This window comes from Mixophyes fleayi, chromosome 1, assembly GCF_038048845.1.
Source record: "Mixophyes fleayi isolate aMixFle1 chromosome 1, aMixFle1.hap1, whole genome shotgun sequence".
NCBI lineage: Eukaryota > Metazoa > Chordata > Amphibia > Anura > Limnodynastidae > Mixophyes > Mixophyes fleayi.
This window is the reverse complement of record NC_134402.1, coordinates 205187615-205207935: the sequence shown is the minus strand read 5'-3', so window position 1 is coordinate 205207935 and position 20321 is coordinate 205187615. Positions and strand designations below refer to the sequence as shown.

Below are 20321 nucleotides of genomic sequence, written 5' to 3'. Positions count from 1 at the left end.
AGGTGGGGTAAACCACAATTGAGAAGGAATGTTTGCCCATTGTTTGGGCAGTGAAAAAACTACAACCTTATTTGTATGGACGACATTTTACTGTGGTAACGGATCATAATCCTTTAAAGTGGCTAACACACCTCAGAGGAAAATGGCCGTTTTTTGCGTTGGAGCCTTGCACTTCAAATTTATGACTTTGACATAATTCACAAGCAGGGAAAGGCTCACAGCAATGCGGAGGGAATGTCTCAGAAGGAAGAGCCAGAACCTCCGGGTCACATCCGGAAATCCTGGGAGACGGCGTACCAGGAGCTAAATCGCTTGGACATGGCACTCTGGTTGCCGCATGGACAAGGGGAGGGAGGCGTGTGATTGGATCACTTTTGCTAAAAATGTATTTAAAGCGAATAGCGCAGGGCACTTATTTATGTAATTGCATTTGCACTTATTTTTTGATATTGTTTGTTTTGTGAGATAAGTAATCGTTATTTCTGAGACCAGGGGAAGAAATTTGTCTCTTGTCTAACCTTGCTATAGGAAATGCCTATTTCTAATGTATATATCATTTCAATTAAAATCGAGCAAACTTGGTTGTCTTTGTCTGAAAAGATGCGTACGGTACGCTACTGCGTAAAAGGGCACACTACGGCGTGAAAGGGCGTACGCAGCTGCAACACGTGGCACAACAGTATTTAGTCTTTTACATACAATCGCACAAACACGCACACTTGTAAAATAGTACACATTAATGGTAGTTGCAACACTTGGTCATTTATGTCGAAATATAGTAGTATTTATGTTTTATATTATAAGTTATATGCACATTAGTGAAATATATGGAACAGGTTGAAGGAATCATATCATGTGTGGTATCATAATAAACCTCTTAACATTTGCTACTGTTTGGTTCACTCTGCGAAGGAATCGCAGAGTGCATAGACAAGTTATGAATGATAGGGAATTATGGACTACTTAAGACTAAGGAATCTTGGCGGGAAGAGCAGAGCATACCCCCTGGAGAGATGACACCCTCCTTTGGATTCCTTAGGATGAACTAGCCAATGATTGACAACCCCTTGGACCTTCCTGAAACCTGGACCAATAGAAGCAAGCTATACCATCTTCATTGTTTTACTGTATTCCTGTGTGCATATAAGCAGCAGCCTCTCATCTAGTGTTCAGACATCTTGTCCCCAGACTTAAGGATTGAATGACTGTACACTGGATCCAGAGCGCCTGCGATAAGTAACGGCTGTACTTATTTTTATTTTGCTTGAATATATTTTGCTACTTTAAGAGAATAAATCTTTGTGCGTTGGAAACACAAATCAAAATTCGACAATCGTTATTGGTTAGCGACAATACGCACTTAACAGCAACCCGGATCCATAGTAAGAGGTCCAGAGTAACCAGCCCAGGTACACCAGCAAAGAGGTACACTAGCAGCGTCAGTGACCCAGAAGGAACGTGGTTCTGAGTGCCATAGAAGGAGCTCAGTGGTGGCAGTATTATAAGCCCCTCCTACTGCAGCAAGAGGGCGCTTTTGGGATAACAAAAGGGAACGGTGGCAAAGTAAGCCCAGCCGGTTCTCAGCAACAACAAACAGGGTAGCATAGACGGTCCATCCTGTCACAGTTAAGTAGAAAGATGCCTCCTTATAACATTAGAGATGTCACGGGTGGCATAGATATTCGTTGTGATGAAAATAGCTGGATAAGCTGTAAATAGTATTATGCACAATAACTGCAATTTTCAGAGGGTTGCTGCATTTGCAAGCTTTGGGGATGTTTATTAATACAGGACCGATATCTGCTGCAATCGCAGCCTCTTCAATCGTAAATCCAGACCCCACAGGTGTCTATTGGGAGTGCGATTTTTCCCTATTTTGTCAAACTCCAAAATTTTTAACTTGACCCCGGTAGCTGACGCCATCTGAAGAGTTATCCATTATAACCTATGAGTAGAGCATCCCAGGAGAGGAATCTTCGGATCCCTCCCTGGTGGGCTTCCTTCTCACCTATCTTAAATTGAGCCAGAGCATTAACAGCCTGATAGCAACGTGATCTCAATTATGATCACTTTACTACAGATTATTCACTTGGACAACAGCTAATTCCCTAAGGGAATAGAACCTTTGGCGCTAGCAGTGAACTAATAAAACACAAATATATATAAAAAATATAATAATATAGGTAAAATAAGATCAGTATATAACAGAAACACTGCAGCTCTTTTATCGGTACATCAACCAGATTAAATAACAGAACAAAACAAAATCACAAAGAGCACTGTGAAGCTGTAAATACCTAATGTGGTACTTCACCATTCAGAAGAAAGAAACCTGACCAGGATGGAGTACATAATATAAAATTTAATTAACCAGATAAAAAAAAATAATGCAAAAACTGAACCATGCAGGGTAAATAAACAATATTCACCAATTCTTATCCCATATACATGTATAGATTAAATAAAACCACATGTAATAAAACAAACATTCCACAACTGAATATAAAATAAAAAATCGGGCCTATAGATGGTAAATCAAGCACTATAAAGTCCACTCAGCAAAAAAGATAAATGGACTAGATAAAATACATAGACACCGGCTCCTCAAAAGGGTAAAGATGGTAGACTATTTAGGGAGAAATATCCCAATTGCATATATTGAACTCCAACCAGGGCCGTCTCTCCCATTGGGCACAATGGGCAGGTGCCCGGGGGCCCGTCGAGGCAGCACTGCAAAAAAAAATCCTGCCCAAAAAAAAAAGAAGGGAAATACTTACCTTGCGGTCAGCTGGCGATCCGGCTCCCTCCCTGGTCTTCTGCTCCGTGCGGCGCTCGCAGCGCATGTCGGGCGGGATAGATATATATATATATATATATATATGTTAACCCGTGCATGATACTCATGCATTCTAGTCAAATCAAGATACTTAAGGTCTTAAAAAGGTTCTTGTCATGCATTTGGGCCTAGCCCAGGCCTCCTCAGGGGAAGATCGATACTTCCCGATGCAAGCGCCCTTTTTAATGTGTGTTCATGAGGTAAAATTACCTCACTAAAATGAGTTTGAGCCCTACCAAATTTCAGCCCTTTTTGAATTTATTTTCCCACACACACTAAGAATTTAGTAGGTCAGTGTATAACTCTGCCCAGCAGGTGGCGCTGCAACTTGTTGTTTTTTTTCCACACACAGACATCACTAAGCATTTATATATTAGATATATATATATATATATATATATATATATATATATATATATATATACACACAAGTTAACCCGTGCATGATACTCATGCATTCTAGTCAAATCAAGCTACTTAAGGTGTTAAAAAGTCATGTTGTCATGCATTTGGGGCTAGGCCAGGCCTCCTCAGGGGAAGAGCGTTACTTCCCGACAAAAGCGCCTTTTTTAACGTGGTTTTGTCCACGTCACCATCTCATAATTTTTCTCCATCACGTCATCCTTCATCTTTATCGCCACATCTATCCAGATGTCTATCCAGACACAGGGATCTCTCTCAGCGGTCCTGAGTATCACACTCCTCTCGCTCTGTCACCCCCAGAAACCACTCCCCACTGTCACCCCCGGCAACCACCAAACACTCCCAACTGTCACTTCTCCTTCAAAAAATATATATATATTTTTTTTAAATCTTTATACACACTTTTAACAATTAACAAATTAAATTAACAAATTAAAAACATCTTAGTATACCAAATTTCAGCCCTTTCTGAGATTTTTTTCCCCACACACATACTAAGAATTTAGTAGGTCAGTGTATAACTTCGCCCAGCAGGTGGCGCTGCAGCTTGTTTTTTTTTTCCCCACACACAGACACACGCCACTAGGCTTTTATATAGTAGAAATATAATATATATATATATATATATATATATATATATATATATATGGGCCCCGCTGCACTGCTTTGCATGGGGGCCCATAATGTTGTTAAGAGGGCCCTGACTCCAACAATTCCTTGATTAACACAGTGAGGAGAGAAAGTGTAACAGTTTTACCTCCTTCAGATGATCTGTTAAGTAAATAACCCTTTTATCTTGATGCTTTTTCGTCCACGAAAGAAGTGAAAAAAAGGGGAATCAAAACTCCTTACCAGTAAGTGGCGACCCTCTGGAGGGCATTAGCGGTACTTCAGCTGGTTGGACCGCATGATAAACACAGCCAATCCGTGAGTTCTGATAGAGATATTTTATAATCCCTTACACATGTAACAATACGAAGAATTTGTATGATTACCATTATTCGTTTTTAAGGGTTAATTATTTTTGAAAATTAATGAGAAATGGAGACAGAACATTAACACATGTAGCATCCAATACGAAGAACTTGTAAAAGCTCGATATAGATTATTCACTGAGAAAGGCTCCTATCAGGGCAACTGTACCTGCTAATCAATGTTAATAAATTGCCACATTATTTTCTTATAATTACGATAAGAAATTAAAAATAGAATGAGCAATCTGTGATTGGTCATAAATAGACCCGCTAGATCTGTAAACTGCAGGATTGCACTAATGCAAAATTTACAATGCCAAACTTCATGATTACCATAATTCGTTTCTAAGGGTTAATTCTTTTTTTTTATAATTAATGAGAATTCGAGTTGCGGGTGAAATTAATCATGAAGAGTGGTATTTGGTATAATTAGTACATTAAACGCTAAAAGGTAGCACATTCCTATCCATTCCAAACACATAAGGTCAAACTTGCCGAAGGAGTTAATTACATAATTACATCACAATACGCCATATTTGGAAGAGATACTGACAGTCTATGACCAATCAACTGGATTATGGGTGTGATGGTCTCATCCACCACCCCCTGCTCTACCATCGATTGTTGTCTCGTTTCTTCTGTGTTGTTCTCTTTGTGTATGTTCGAATCGCCGGCAAAAACTGCATCTGAACCGGTGAGAGCAGGTGCGTCCCGCAGTAGCTGACTGGGCAGCAACCGCAGCTTGTGACACCATACTGTCCTCACAACCAAGAACAGTGCACTGATCATTGCAGCTGGTAACAATGAACAATTCGGGAATTAGTATAGTACAGTTCTAGTTGCCGGATCCTGCTGATCTGGTGCTGCGTCCGGTGACGGGAGCTGGCAATCTGGACGAAGACTCGACCGGAGTTAAAGGTTTGATATTATTTCATACAGCTCATTCACACAAACATTTCACTGCGAGCTAACACATGGATTTACATGTAGGGTTTCCTTTCAATGTTATTTCTTTGCTAATATGTCCCTTTTAATATAAATGTGTTATACATATTGATTTGTATATGACACGGCTCATTATCCCTTTCATTGTCTATCATTTGTGTACTCTCTAGGGTCTGTGGTGTTATTTTGTTACATTTTTGACTGCCTTCTGTCTACAGATAGATTAATCTATGTTTTTTTCTTTTCTTGTTTTTACTAATTGTCAATTTGAATCAATCTTTCTGCCGTTGTGTCTTTTACTGTGGAAGTCCATTTTTAAAACGTGCAGCATTCTACCATTTTTACATGTCATCTTTTGTTTTTTGATTATTTTTTTTTTAAAACTACTTTAATGGAAAAATAAAAACCTGAGATTTTCGACTCGTTTTTTCCAACAGTTACCATCTCCCTACGCCAGAAACGGAAACGGATTAAAAAACAAAAGTTGGATGAAAACACAGAAAAATAAAAAACCTAGAAAATGCTAATTAAACCTAATTAAAAAAATCTTAAGACATTTAAAAAACAAACAATATGAAGAATATAATACAATGGATACAAATCTATATTTGCATACTATCCATTTTTATATGGATTAAAAACCTTTGTGCACACCTTACATGTTACATGTTCATTTTCTTGCTAATATTGATTTAGTACTAAAGGTGATTATCTGTTATTTAGTTTTCAAGTTTACACTATTTACAGCTATTTCATTGTATCTTGCCTTTTATAAGTAACACTGACAGCTACTTACCTTTTATGTTTAACAATGTATTTATATTAAATATATAACATTCTGAAAGTAGTTCCATTGCTCACAGTCAGGTGAGAGTCCCAAATAAAATATTAGATGTCATGCCACTAGATAAATATTAAACTGATAAATAGGAAGGTACATGACTTCCCCTCAGATAAAAAAACATTTGGTCAATTAGCCCAGTAGGAGGTAATTAGATTCAGCAGACATTCTGTCGGGAAGCTAATTTAACATAGGTAGATCACAGCCATGCATTGCCTTGATCCTGCATGCCATTTCCTACTAAGAGTACACTTAATTTAAATAGGTATTGTAAAATCAAAATGTGACAGGATGGACCGCCTATGCCACCCTGTCTGTTGTTCCTGGGAACCGTCTGGGCTTACTTTGCCAACATTCCCTTTTGTTATTCCAAATGCGCCCTCTTGCCGCAGTAGGAGGGGCTTACAAAGGCTGACACCACTGGACTCCTATGCCTGCATCCAGAACCGAGTTTCTTCTGGGTAACTGACGCTGCTAGCTTATCTCGTTTCTGGTGTACCTGGGCTGGTAACTCCGGACCCTTTACTAGGGATCCGGGTTGCTGTGGATGGATCCTCCCTGGCCTATCACACTGACCAGAGCTGCAGGTAGCAGGCAGAGCGGTGGTACTGGAAAAGCTTGGGTCCAACCTCCATGTACAAGTCAGTGCATTTATACAGATTTGGAAACAGACTTTTTAAAATCAGGATGTAACCCAGTATACCAAAACATTGATTTACATACATTGCAAAGCCACTACTAATATTTACACTTAGCTATGGAATTCTTAAAAACCTTGCTGTGATTTCCTGGATCTTATTTCAGAGGCAGGAGACCCACTAGCAAGTCAAAAGGTCTGACTGGCATGCATACTTCAGACAGTCGCACAATATGCATTCCCACAAAACAACAAAAACCCAAAACATGCCACTTCTCCACATCACAATACACCAAAGACTTGGTAAACAAAGGCTCATTGTATCAGATATATACATCAGACATAATGCATTTCCTCTAGGAAGGCTAAACAGAAAAAAAATAAATCTTTTCTACCCTGGTCTCAGAGATAACGATTTCATATCTCACAATATACACAATATCACAAATAAGTGCACGTGCAATTATATACATAAGCATCCTACGCTATTTCCCTTAAATAAATTGATACCATAAGTTATTTAATAGTGATTCAGTTACACCTCTGGTGGCAGCAGTGGGATAACCGCAGGCGGCTTTTCGTGAACTAATCAGGAGAGCGGAGTTATTCAGGAGAGGAATAACTGCAGCCAGGAGAACGCACATGATGTCTGATTACACCAACGTGTCCAGGGCGGATCTCGAGACTCTGTGCAGTGCCAAGGGCATTGACATCAGCCATTCGTCAAACAGGGCGGAGATGAGAGAGGTGCTGAGGCAATGGCACCGACAGCATGGTACCCCAGAAGCCCAGACAGCAGAGATCCCTGCTCAACAGCCTGCAGAGACCTCTGCCCAGCAGACTTCACCCGCACAACCAGCCCCTCTATCCTATGATGAGCGCAGGGCTGCCAGGCTAAAGATCCAGCTGGTGGCCTTAGGTAACAGTGCATCTGCAGCTGAGCGGGCACAGGTCATCAAGGCATGGCGCCAAGAGGGAAGGGCACCAGCCATGCAGCCCAGGGGCGAGGCACCCCCTAGAGGATCAGGACTGTTATCTTTAACTTGCCCTAAATTTGAGGACTGTGTTGGGAATATAGATGAGCACCTGCAGGTATTTGAAAGGACCTGCAGGCTACACGCTGTACCCAGAGAGGAATGGGTTAAGCATCTGGTGCCCACACTGCAAGGACGTGCAGTGGAGGCCTACCATGGGGTGCCCACAGAGGACTGTGCGGACTATGATGTAGTAAAAATGACAGTCCTCAAACGGTACACTATTACCCCAGAGACCTATCGTCTGAAGTTCCGGGACTTTACAAAGGTCTTCCACGCCACTCATGAGGATTTTGCCAACCTGCTGCGCGGGGCAGGTGCCCAGACAGTGGATGAGGTAATAGACTTGATGTGCCAAGAGCAGTTTCACCGACGGTGTGCACTGGAGGTGAAAGAATGGGTGCTGGACCGGAAATCAGGCACCCTGAAAGCAGCCACACAGCTTGCGGATCGTATGTGGCAGTGAGGCCACACTGGTAGAAGCACCAGATAAACAGCCAACCTCTAAGGACTGTACAAACAGGGGGACACACCTCTTCTACTCACCCCCAAAAGCAATTACCTAACCCTTCGGGTACCATTCACCAGCCACCCTCCCGTCCTGTCCCTGGGAGTTATCAGAGACCACCGGAGCCCAGGCTGGAGAAGAAGTGCTACAGCTGTGGGAAAATCGGTCATTTAATGATGGACCGATCCTTACACAGCCACAGCCCCAGCACCCCAGAATCGTGCCCATAATCTGAGTTCTGGGGCCCGGCTAACTTGCTTAACTGGCGAAGGTGAGCCTGTAGAGACTGTTTCCACCCCTGCCAGCCCAGTGGAGTGTGGCGTGTCTGAAGGTGACTCAGCGGAGTGAGTCACCTGTGTGTTTAAAAGACCCCCTAAAAACATGTGGAGAAACCTGCAGCCGGTCCAAATGGGACCCCTGCAGGGTGAAGGACTGAGAGACTCAGGGGCCTCAATTACTGTTGTGAGTCCCCATCTTGTTGATTCTGCTGCAGTTTTGCAGGATAGCACTGCCAAAGTTACTGTGGCAGATGGACTGGAAAAAGAAGTGCCTGTAGCAAGGGTGTTTCTGGACTGGGGAGATGGCCAGGAGTTGCGAGATGTTGCTGTTATGGGTGGCCTCCCAACTGATGTGATTTTGGGCAATGATGTTGGGGGTGGAATTGTAACCGCATTTCTGAACTCTCTTACCCGGAGCCAAGCTGCTAAGCTACAGTCTTCGGATCTACGCCTGCACAGCCCAGCCCAGAGGAAAAGACCACATCTGCTATTTCTTCAGGAAACAGCCAGCCCTTTGCCTCTGGAAAGACTACATCCCCTTGCAACGCAGAGGATGTTGTCTCTTGCCAACCTGAGCATGTGGGGGTGCCCTGTGATGCTCCTGTCCCTAGCAGTATGCCAGCTCCAGCGGTGAGTACAGCTGACCACAGTGACCCCCTTTGACTGACTCCACTTTGACTGAACCTAGTCACCCAAACATAGACCCCCCTGCACAATATCCTGACTTAGATGATCGTGAGGGCCACAGGGAAAGGTTCAGGCAGCGCAGCTCTCTGATCCCTCAGTGGAAGGCATGAGGCGCCAGGCTGGCGGCAGCCTTTCAGCGAGGGGGGTAGGGAGTGTGACCTGGCGCAAAGGGTTATTGTACCGTGTAGCTAGGGAGGTAGATGGGGATAGACCAGACTGGGAACAAGTTCAACTGGTGGTACCACAGGGCTTTTGCGCGCAACTAATGTCAGTTGCTCATGAAATCCCTACAGAGGGACAGCAGGGCAGAGACCGAACACTGAAGCGCCTGACACAGAACTTTTTCTGGCCTGGAATGTCGGATGATGTCCAGGCCTACTGTAAGTCCTGTGATGTGTGTCAGCATCTTGGGCACCCCAGTGTTTGTGCTCCTCCCAGGTCGTTGCCAATAATTGGGAAACCTTTTCAGCGAGTGGCTGTGGATGTAGTAGGTCCCCTGCCTGTACCCATGTCTGACACCTACTTCTTGCCCTGTATTAACGCTTCTGTAGATGAGTTGGACAGAGTTCAGGGTTACCTAGAGGACATTTCCACTTTCAGTAAGATTTGGAAAGATAATCTGCAGTAAATAGGGCTGGTGTTAGGGAAGATGGAGTGGGCATGTTTGACTGTTAGGGCAGAGAAATGCCAGATGGGGATGTCAGAGGAACAGGACCTGGGTGATCGTGTGGGGGGAGGAAGGGTTAGGTCTGAACCAGCTAAGGTAGAGACAATCCCAGCCCACAACCCAGTTACATGTACTGGCATTCTTATCGACTGCAGGAGACTACAGACGTTCTGTCCCAGACTTTAGTACTGTAGTGAAACTCCTGACAGATCTCACTAAGCATAAACTCCCCAAAGTAGTTGACTGGACACCACCAATTGCGAGCTGGCATTTCAGTCATTTAAGGAAGCCCTGGTTCATGCGACTGTACTGTTGGCACCTAATTATGACAAGGACTTTATTGTGCAAACTGACGCGTCACAGTATGGACTGAGAGCAGTACATAGCCAGGTGGGACCTGATGGGCAGGAGCACCCTGTGGCCTATTTGAGCAGAACTCTGCTAAATCGGGCACCTGACACAGAACTTTTTCTGGCCGGGAATGTCGGATGATGTCCAGGCATACTATAAGTCCTGTGATGTGTTTCAGTGTCTTGGGCGCCCCAGTGTTCGTACTACCCTCAGGTCCTTGCCAATAGTTGGGGAACCTTTTCAGCGAGTGGCTGTGGACATAGTAGGTCCCCTGCCTGTTCCCAGTAGATCATGTAAGAGATAAATCTTCACCGTAGTGCACTACGCTACCCAGTATCCAGAGGCTGTAGCTCTGTCTTCCATAACTGCGGAAAAGGTAGTGGACGTGTTGCTAGGAGTATTTAGCAGAGTAGGGTTCCCTAATGAGATCCTAACCGATCAAGGGACACAGTTTGCTGGTCCCTTGAACTGGTACAATGTCTCTAGGCAAAGTGCTGAGTGTGGCAACTCCGTACTGCCCCCTACCATACCCAGACTAACGGACTGGTCGAGTGGTTCAATGGCACTCTGAAGCACATGCTACGTGCATTTGTAACTTCGGAGGGGGAGACAGGGAACGCTACCTGCCGCACCTCCTCTTTGTTTATCGGGAGGCTCCGTATGAGTCTACCGGTTTCTCCCCCTTTGAACTACTATGTGGCCGCAGAGTCCGTGGACCTCTTGACCTGTTCCTGGAGTCTTGGGAAGGGGGAACTACCCACCCAGGATGTCTCTGTGGTGGAGTATGTGTTGAACCTCAGAGATCGGTTAGAGAATCTCATTGGGCTCTGGCATGCTAACCTAGCGGAGCAAAGTATATTTCCACCTTTGACTTTAGCAAGGGGTATTGGCAGATACCGCTGAACCCCGAGGCTCAGTAATGGTCAGCATTCATCACCCCATTTGGCCTGTTCGCGTTTAAGTCCATGCCATTTGGGATGAAGAATGCACCAGCCACTTTCCAGCATGTGGTTGATTACCTGCTGGAAGGGTGTAGGGTCTTTAGTCAGGCTTACTTGGATGACATTGCCATAATTTTCAGTAAATCCTGGGAGGACCATCTGAAACATGTAGGGCAAGTGTTAGAGAAAATTCAGTGGGCAGATCTGACCATCAGAGCAGACAAGTGTCAAATGGGGATGTCAGAGGTGCAGTGCCTGGGTCATCATGTGGTCGGAGGTAGGGTTAAGCCAGAAACAGCTAAGGTAGAGGCAATCCGATACTGGCCCCCGGCCGACGACCCAGTTACATGTACAAACATTCTTAACGAGTGCAGGGTATTACAGACGTTCTGTCCCAGACTTTAGTACTGTAGCGAAGCCCCTGACAGATCTCACTTAGAAGTAGTTGACTGGACACCCGCTTGTGAGCTGGCATTTCAGTCATCATCAACATTTATATATATATATATATATATATATAGCGCCAGCAAAATCCGTAGCGCTTTACAATTGGGAACAAACATTTATAAAACAATACTGGGTAATACATACAGACAGAGAGGTAAAAGGGCCCTGCTCGCAAGCTTACAATCTATGGGACAATGGAAGTTTGAAACACAAGTGCATGTGCTACATCATATTGTACACTGGAACCGGCTAGAATGCAAAGGTAAAAAGTATTCAATGGGCTGTATGATCAGTCACACAGCAGTGTTGGTCAGAGGGTTGTTGTCTTGTGTTAGATGTGTAGAGAGTGGTAATAGGGTAAACTAGGGAGATTAAGATGCTGGTTGAGGAATATTATAAGCTTGTCTGAAGTGGGTTTTCAGAGAACGCTTGAAGGTTTGAAGACTAGAGGAAAGTCTTAATGTGTGAGGGAGGGACTTCCACAAAGTGGGTGCAGCAAGAAAAAAGTCCTGTAACCGGCGCAGATCTTGTGCAGAAAGGACGTGTCGACTCGGGAGATATTTTGAGACAAGTGAGGAGATGTATGTCGGTGCAATTTTGTTGATGGCCTTGTATGTTACTAGAAAATTTTTATATTGGATTCGTTGAAATACATCCAACCAATGTAGAGACTGAGGGCTAGATTTACTAAGCTGCGGGTTTGAAAAAGTGGGGATGTTGCCTATAGCAACCAATCAGATTCTAGCTGTCATTTTGTAGAAGGTACTAAATTAATGAAAGCTAGAATCTGATTGGTTGCTATAGGCAACATCCCCACTCTTTCAAACCCGCAGCTTAGTAAATCTAGCCCTGAGAGTGGCTCAGCAGTGGAAGAACGGTTTGCAAGGAAAATCAATCTAGCTTCTGCATGCAAAATAGATTGTAGGGGTTCAAGTCTGATTTTGGGAAGACCAGTAAGGAGGGAATTGCAATAGTCGATGCGGGAGATGAGTGCATGAATTAAGGTTTTTGCAGTGTCTTGTGTGAGATATGTGCGGATTCTGGAAATGTTCTTAAGATGTATGTAATATGATTTAGATAGTTGATGTGGGGAATAAATGATAGTTGTGAGGCAAGGATTACACCTATGCAGCGAGCTTGCGGGGTGGGATTTATGGTCATGTTATCAATAGAAAGAGAAATATCAGGCAGGAAGCTTTGGTATTGTTAATTCAGTTTTTGAAAGTCAACAGTGTCAAATGCAGCAGAGAGATCCAGGAGAATTAGAAGAGAGAAATGAACTTCACTGTTTTCTCTGATCAAATCATTGACAACCTTGGTCAGCGCCATCTCTGTGGAGTGTTGAGAGCGAAAGCCTGACTGAAGAGAATCCAGTAGGTTGTTTGCTGTAAGAAAGTGTGTGAGGCGAGCTGTAGGCTATTCTCTCGAGAAGTTTGGATGGGGAAGGGGGCTGAGAGATGGGGCGGTAATTTAAGAGAGAGTTTGGGTCAGAATTTTGTTTTTTTTAAAATAGGAGTAATCACTGCATGCTTGAATACTGATGGAAATATACCAGTAGAGCGAGAGATTACAGATTTTAGTTAGAGATGGAATAAGAATAGGAGAAGGAGACCTACCAATTTGTGAGGGAATGGGATCAAGAGGAGAGGAGGTAGAGTAGGAAGATGAGAAGAGAGTAGAAACTTCCTCTTCATTTGTCGGATTAAATAAAGAGAGCGTGTCAGAGGGTGCTACAAATGAATTGAGCAGATTGCTTGTCAAGGGAGATGATTCCATATCAAATCTGATCTTATCTGTTTTGTCCTTGAAATAGCAAGATCCTGGGCACTGATGGTAGTCGAAGGGTTTGGGGTGGGAGGATTGAGAAGAGATTTAAATGTTTTAAAAATGCTTTTGAGGTTAGAAGCCTGAGCATAGATGAGAGATTGGAAGTATGCTTGTTTTGCAGTGTCCAGAGAATTTCGATAGGAGTGGTAGATCTCAGTATATGTGATGAAATCATTAGAGGTGCAAGATTTACGCCAGTGACCTTCTGCTTTCCTAGAAAGTTTTGTAGAGTTTGTGTTACTTTAGTGTGTCACTGTTGGCAACGAAGACTTGCGGAGTATGTAGTGTCGCTGGAGCCACTTTATCAAGGGCAGTTGCTAGGGTTTGGTGAAAATGGGGTACTGCCCGATCAGGGTAGGAGAATATAGTACTTGGGGAGAGAAGGTGTTGGAGAGATGTGGAAAACTGTTGAAGATCAATAGAGTTGATATTCCTACATTTGTGAGTATGCTTGGAAGAGTTTGACACTGGGGAGGGTAATGAACTGGGGGTGAGCGAGTAGCTAATAAGGTGATGATCCGAGAGGGGGAAAGGAGTGTTAAGGAAATCAGAAACTGATTATAGTTTAGAGAAAACAAGATCAAGACAGAGGCCATCTTGATGAGTAGTGGATTCAATCCACTGGGAGATGCCAAGTGAGGATGTTAGAGAGAGTAGTTTGGAAGCACCACTGGAATGTGGATTAGCAATAGGGATGTTGAAATCTTCCATAGTGATGGTGGGGAATTAAGAGGATAAGAAATGAGGGAGCCATGCATAAGTGTTCAAGAAATTGTTGGTGTGGTCCAGGGGAGTGATAGATGAGAGCAACACGCATAGAGAATGGGTTAAAAATCCTAACAGCATGTACTTAAAAAGATGAACATGAGTGATGAGACATTTGGCTGAACTGTGAACATGCACTGTGGGGAGAGAAGTAGTCCAACCCCCCCTCCTTGTCTGCCTCCTGGTCTGGGGGTGTGGAGACCACCATGTGAAAGGGCTGCAGGTGAGGCAGTATCTGATTGTGTGAGTCATGTTTCTGTTATTACTAGAAGGTTTAGGTTGTTTGAGAGAAAAATATTGTGTACAGAGGTAAGATTGTTACAAACAGAGCATGCATTCTCAATGGCACATTTAAACGACTTTGGAAGAGAGGGGAGACAGGTGATGCGTTTGAGGTTTGCTGGATTTCTGTAGCTTTCAGATATATGTGTGTGGGAGAAGTGAGGGGGACCAGGATTAGGTGATATATCACCAGCTAATAGAAGCAGGGAGGAATAAAGGTAGGAAAGATGATTGTAAGATGTGCGTCCTTTTAGTTTCTGGTGACAGGGTGAGGCTGTTAAAGTTATTGAATTTAAATAGGTAAAGAGTTCATGAGTGTTAACTAGAGGTGAGTGAAGTAATGAAGGGGCAATGTGGACAGAGGTTTGTGTTGCAGGATGGGTGAGGGATGATATAGTCCTAAAGATAATGGAAATCATTAAAGGAAACCCTGGTTCGTGCTCCATTACTGATGGCGCGCAATTATGACAAGGACTTTATTGTGCAAATTGACGCGTCACAGTATGGACTGGGAACAGTACTTAGCCAGGTAGGGCCAGATGGGCAGGAGCACCCTGTGACCTATTTGAGCATAAAACTGTTAAATCGGGAGGTGGGGTATGCAGTGAAAAAACTTCAATCTTATTTGTATGGATGACATTTTATTGTGGTGACTGAACATTATCCTTTAAATTGGCTTCAACACACCTCGGGAAAATGGCAGATTGTTGCACTGGAGCCTTGCCCTTCAAATTTATGACTTCCACATAATTCACAAGCAAGGAAAGGCTCACAGCAATGTGAATGGACTGTCTCGGCAAGAAGAGCCGGATCGCCCAGATCACTCCCTGTAACCCTAAGAGACTGCAGGACAGGAACCAAATCGTTGGGACATGGCACACTGGTTTCTCGCATGGACAAGGAGGGGGGGACGAGTGTGACTAGATTACTTATAAATAACTTATGGTATAAATTTATTTAACGGAAATAACACAGGGCGCTTATTTATATAATTGCAAATGTACTTATTTTTTATATTGTATGTATTTTGGTTAAGGAAATATCTTTATTTCTGAGACCAGGGGAGGAATTATTTTTGTTGTTTTAACTTTGCTAGAGGAAATGCATTATTTCTGAGGTATATACCTGATGCAATAAGCCTTTGTTGAGAAAGTCTATTGTTTATTTTGGTGTGGGGGAAATGACTTGTTTAGGGTTTTGTAACTTTCCTTTGGGAACTCTCCAACTGTCTGTAGAAAGGACCCATGTTAATCTCATGTTAATTAGACCTTTTGATTTGTGAGGGTCCAGCACCTGAAGGCACAGGAAGGTTTAATTAGACTTGCTGTTAGATTTCCTGTGTCTAAAACAAGATGCAGGAATTCACAGCAAGTTTTAGGATATTACAGATAACTGTAAATATTGTTAGCTTTGTATTGCATGTAATTTCATGTTTGGGTAAACACATTGCACCCTGATTCTATAAATAGCTCAGACCTCAGAGGGTTGGCTTACCATGTGAGTCTGTGTCCAAAAACTATATAAAAAGCACTGTTTTGTATTGAAAATTGTTCTTCTTACTTCATCTGACCTGCTCACTGGTACCTTCAACCAGGGTGAGCAAATAAACATCACTTGCTTCAAAGACCTGCAAGGAAACTTCTCTATCCCTGTGACCTACAGATTAGACTCAACTATAATCCGTTCCCGTCTGTTTCTGAGGTTTGGACCCAGCTTTCCAGTACCACCGCTGTGCCCACTACCCAGCAGCTCGGGCCAGGGGGGATGCATCCACAGCACCCTGATCCATAGAATGCGGTCAGGGGTACCAGCCCAGGTGCACCAGTAACGGGGTACACTCGCAGCATCAGTTACCCAGAGAAACCCAGTACTGGATGCCGTTAAGGAGTTCAGTGGTGACAGCATTTGTAAGCTCCTCCTACTGCGATTAGAGGGCACATTTGTGACAACGAAAGGTAACATTTGTAAAGTAAGCCCAGCCGCTTCCCAGCAACAACAGACAGGTTGGCATAGGCGGTCCATCCTGTCACACTGCCATTATTTGGCTCTATTTGTAGACCAACAAAATGGAAATTCACCAAAACCGAGTAGAATAACATTCTATTGAGTTCTCAAATAAAAGCTAAATTTGGTTCAAGTTTGCACTTCTCTAGTGTTCATGTTCGTTTTGAGTTCTTTACAAGGAACTAAAGAATATTCCCAGAGAAACACCTCCCTCACATTTTAAATAAGGCATTTTATTTTGCACTTTTTTGATTCTATTTAAATTTAACACATGCCCCATCCACTTGTCACATGATGTTTTAACGTGTCCCTTTAAAAGAATATATAAGAAGCAGTAAAGGCAATAAAGTCATAAAGGCAAAATACAGTATATAAATATATGAAGATCACATCATACAAACAACATCTATAAACTCCCCCATCATTATATCTCACTCCTTATAACTTACCCATTTCTATATCGATTCCATATCTATATTTGATTTCAAAGCTGACACTTTGAGGAAGTCTTCAGTTACTCCCTGACCTATCTCAGTTTACACTATTTAAATTAATAAGCGCTACAAACAATTACCTGCCTTATATGTATTTTTTTTATAAGCGATCAAGCTAACCCGGCACATCAATTATTTAACACAAAAGCACAACGTTATTAAATGAATTTTAATATGAAAAAGTCACAATACTTAAATGTGTATAAAAAATATAATAAAAAGACATATAGCAATATTATTGCAAAACTATTTCATAAAATAAAAATGAGTAAAAACAGAAAATGCACTGTGGGAGGCTTAAACATGGACAGACCCTCAATACCACATTGATCTCCAGGATCTGGCAATTTCTCAGTTTATTTTAAACATTCACTGATGCCCATCAAACGGGTGGGTTACGGAATAATGATGGTGATTATTCCGACAAGACTTACCCCGACATCTTCACACCGAACTGCTCCTTCCCGACCAGGCTCCAGGATGACTGATGTGACAACCGACTGCAAGGCATCGCGACAAATAAAGGGGCTGCCGAAATTTGATGAAGTCACTGGCGACCGCGACGCTGTTATCGGTGCTGTTAAGGGGGTAATGTAAGTATGTGGGCACGGACAATGTACACGCTTTGCAAAGTACATTGTACACGCCTTGCAGTCAGTTGTCACATCAGTCGTCCTGGAGCCTGGTTGGAAAGGAGCCGTTCGGTGTGAAGACATTGGGGTAAGTCTTGTCGGGGTAATCAGCATCGATATGCTGACTTTGCACCTCATCAAACACCCTCCACTATGAGGTCATTAAAATAAGGTCTGTGTGTTTTAATTGGTTGTACGACTGTATTTGTGCTAACACACTTCAGCCAGGATTTTAATAAATGAGTGATCTTTTCTCATAGAAATATTTTAGAGAGTCCATTCAACTGAATTTGAATTTACACACAGATACATTTGAGACATGAATATATTATCTGAATTCATCAAGAAGTTATGTTATCTCTACATCTTCCTCCTGAGACTAGTAGTTATCACAGGTGCATGACACGGGTCTAGGTTTACGCAATACAGAAATTGCATATTTCTCAATTATGAAGAATATCGCTTTGATGTGTTATGTACCATAGCCTAAAGACCTGGGATGATCATATTGACCCCTTTATAGGCATAGAATCTGGACTGTCATAAAACATTATTTGACTTGCTAACCTTAGCTGAAGTTCCTGTAACTGTATTCTATGCCAATCCAAACTTCTTCAAATATAAACATTCCACAGGCCTTTGAATTAGATTCAACATAGCTAACATCTAGTGTACTGGCACACAGGGACATCATTGTACATGTTTGTTGGAAGTGAACATTTATGTATGTGTTTTATTTTCTTAACTCCAGATTAAGCCATTATCATGTCATGTATTAACAAATATGAATGTATTCTGACTACATTTCTTACAGGTAGAACTCTGTAATGGAGGAACAATCATCCTGGGGTGAGGATGGACTGGATGAAGATGAAGAGGAGCAGGAGGATGCTGAGGTGGAGAACCATGGAAGAGCTCCACCCTCTCGGAGAGCAAGTTGCTTTTTGACAAAGCGGGGCATCACCCTTCGAGTTCTTTTGAAGGACGGCTTGATAGAGCCTGGCCAAGGGGTCCTATCTATAGACTACCTGGTAAGATCACACAATTTTTGACAGATAATAATCTGTAGATCACAGGAATACAGCGATATTGAAGATGTTGTCAAGCAGACTTGAAGCAGAGTGATATTTATTTGCTCTCACTTATTAGAGGTATCAGTGGTCAGGTTAAAAGGAACATCAGAAGAATGATACATTTCAGTGTACAAGTCAGAGCATTTATACCTTTCAGACACATGCTATTTTTAGCATCAGGATATGCTCTATTTACAAAAACATAAATTTATATATATATATATTGCAAAGCCACGAATATTTATACTTAGCTTTGAAATTCTTAAAAACATTGCTGTGAAATGTAGTAGCACGTTTTAAATTAAACCTTCCTGTCTCCAAGTTAAACCTCACACATCAAAAGATCTAATTAACACGTGGCCTTTCATCAGACCGTTTGGAATTCATATTCACACAGAACAAAAGGACCCACAACAAGCCAGTTTCCCAAACTACAATACACCAAAGGCTTGGTAAACACAGGCTTATTGAGATATATGCATCAGAAAAATGCATTTCCTATAGCAAGATTAGACAAGAGACGAATTTCTTCCCTGGTCTCAGAAAGAACGATTACCTATCCCACAATATAAACAATATAAAAAAATAAGTGCAAATGAAATTACATAAATAAGTGCCCTGCGCTATTTGCTTTAAATACATTTTTACCAAAAGTTATTAAATAGTGATCCAGTCACACCCCTCCCCCCCCCCCTTGTCCATGCAGCAACCAGGGTGCCATGTCCAAACGATTTGGCTCTTGGTCCGTCGTCTCCCAGGGTTACCGGATGTGACTCGGAGGTGGTGGCTCTTCCTGCAGAGACAATTTAAAAGCAGGGAAAGGCTCACAGCAATGCGGATGGACTAAGTCATAAATTTGAAGTGCAAGGCTCCAGCGCAACAAACGGCCATTTTCCCCTGAGGTGTGTTGTAGCCACTTTAGAGGATTATGACAACAGTAAAATGTCGTCCATACAAATAAGGTTGTAGTTTTTTCACTGCCCAAACATTTCTTCTCAATTGAGGCATACCCCACCTCCCGGTTTAGCAGTTTTCTGCTCAAATAGGCCACGGGGTGCTTCTGCCCATCAGGCCCCACCTGGCTAAGTACTTCTCCCAGTCCATACTGTGACGCCTCAGTTTGCACAATAAAGTCCTTGTCATAATTAGGCGCCAGCAGTACTGGAGCATGAACCAGGGCTTCCTTTAATGACTGAAATGCCAGCTCACAAGCGGGTGTCCAGTCAACTACTTTGGGGAGTTTCTTCTTAGTGAGATCTGTCAGGGGCTTCGCTACAGTGCTAAAGTTTGAAACAAAATGTCTGTAGTAGCCTGAGGTCCCTAAGAAGGCCAGTACTTGTTTTTGGGTTGTGGGTCGTGGCCAGTGTCGGATTGCCTCTACCTTAGCTGGTTCTGGCTTAACCCTACCTCCCCCCACACGATGACCCAGCTTGCCCTACATGTTTCAGATGGTCCTCCCAGGATTTACTGAAAATGGCAATGTCATCCAAGTACGCCTTCCAGCAGGTAATCAACCACACGCTGGAAGGTGGCGGGTGCATTCTTCATCCCAATTGGCATGGACTTAAACTTGAACAGGCCAAATGGGGTGATGAATGCCAACCGTTCCTGAGCCTCGGGGGTCAGCGGTATCTGCCAATACCCCTTGCTAAGGTCAAAGGTGGAAATATACTTT

At 42.9% G+C, this 20321-nt stretch overlaps 1 protein-coding gene across 2 annotated transcripts in view; it reads left to right on the top strand.

Annotated features, from left to right (window-relative positions):
* The first annotated feature begins 4798 nt into the window (after positions 1-4798).
* MPND (MPN domain containing) overlaps positions 4799-20321 on the top strand; it is an 81738-nt gene continuing 66215 nt past the window's right edge. For both annotated transcript variants that reach the window (XM_075204800.1, XM_075204799.1), the window contains exons 1-2: positions 4799-5151; positions 18388-18604. In XM_075204800.1, coding sequence (XP_075060901.1) covers positions 18401-18604 — 204 coding nt within the window. In that variant the 5' untranslated portion in view covers positions 4799-5151; positions 18388-18400. The remainder of the gene's footprint in view (positions 5152-18387; positions 18605-20321) is intronic.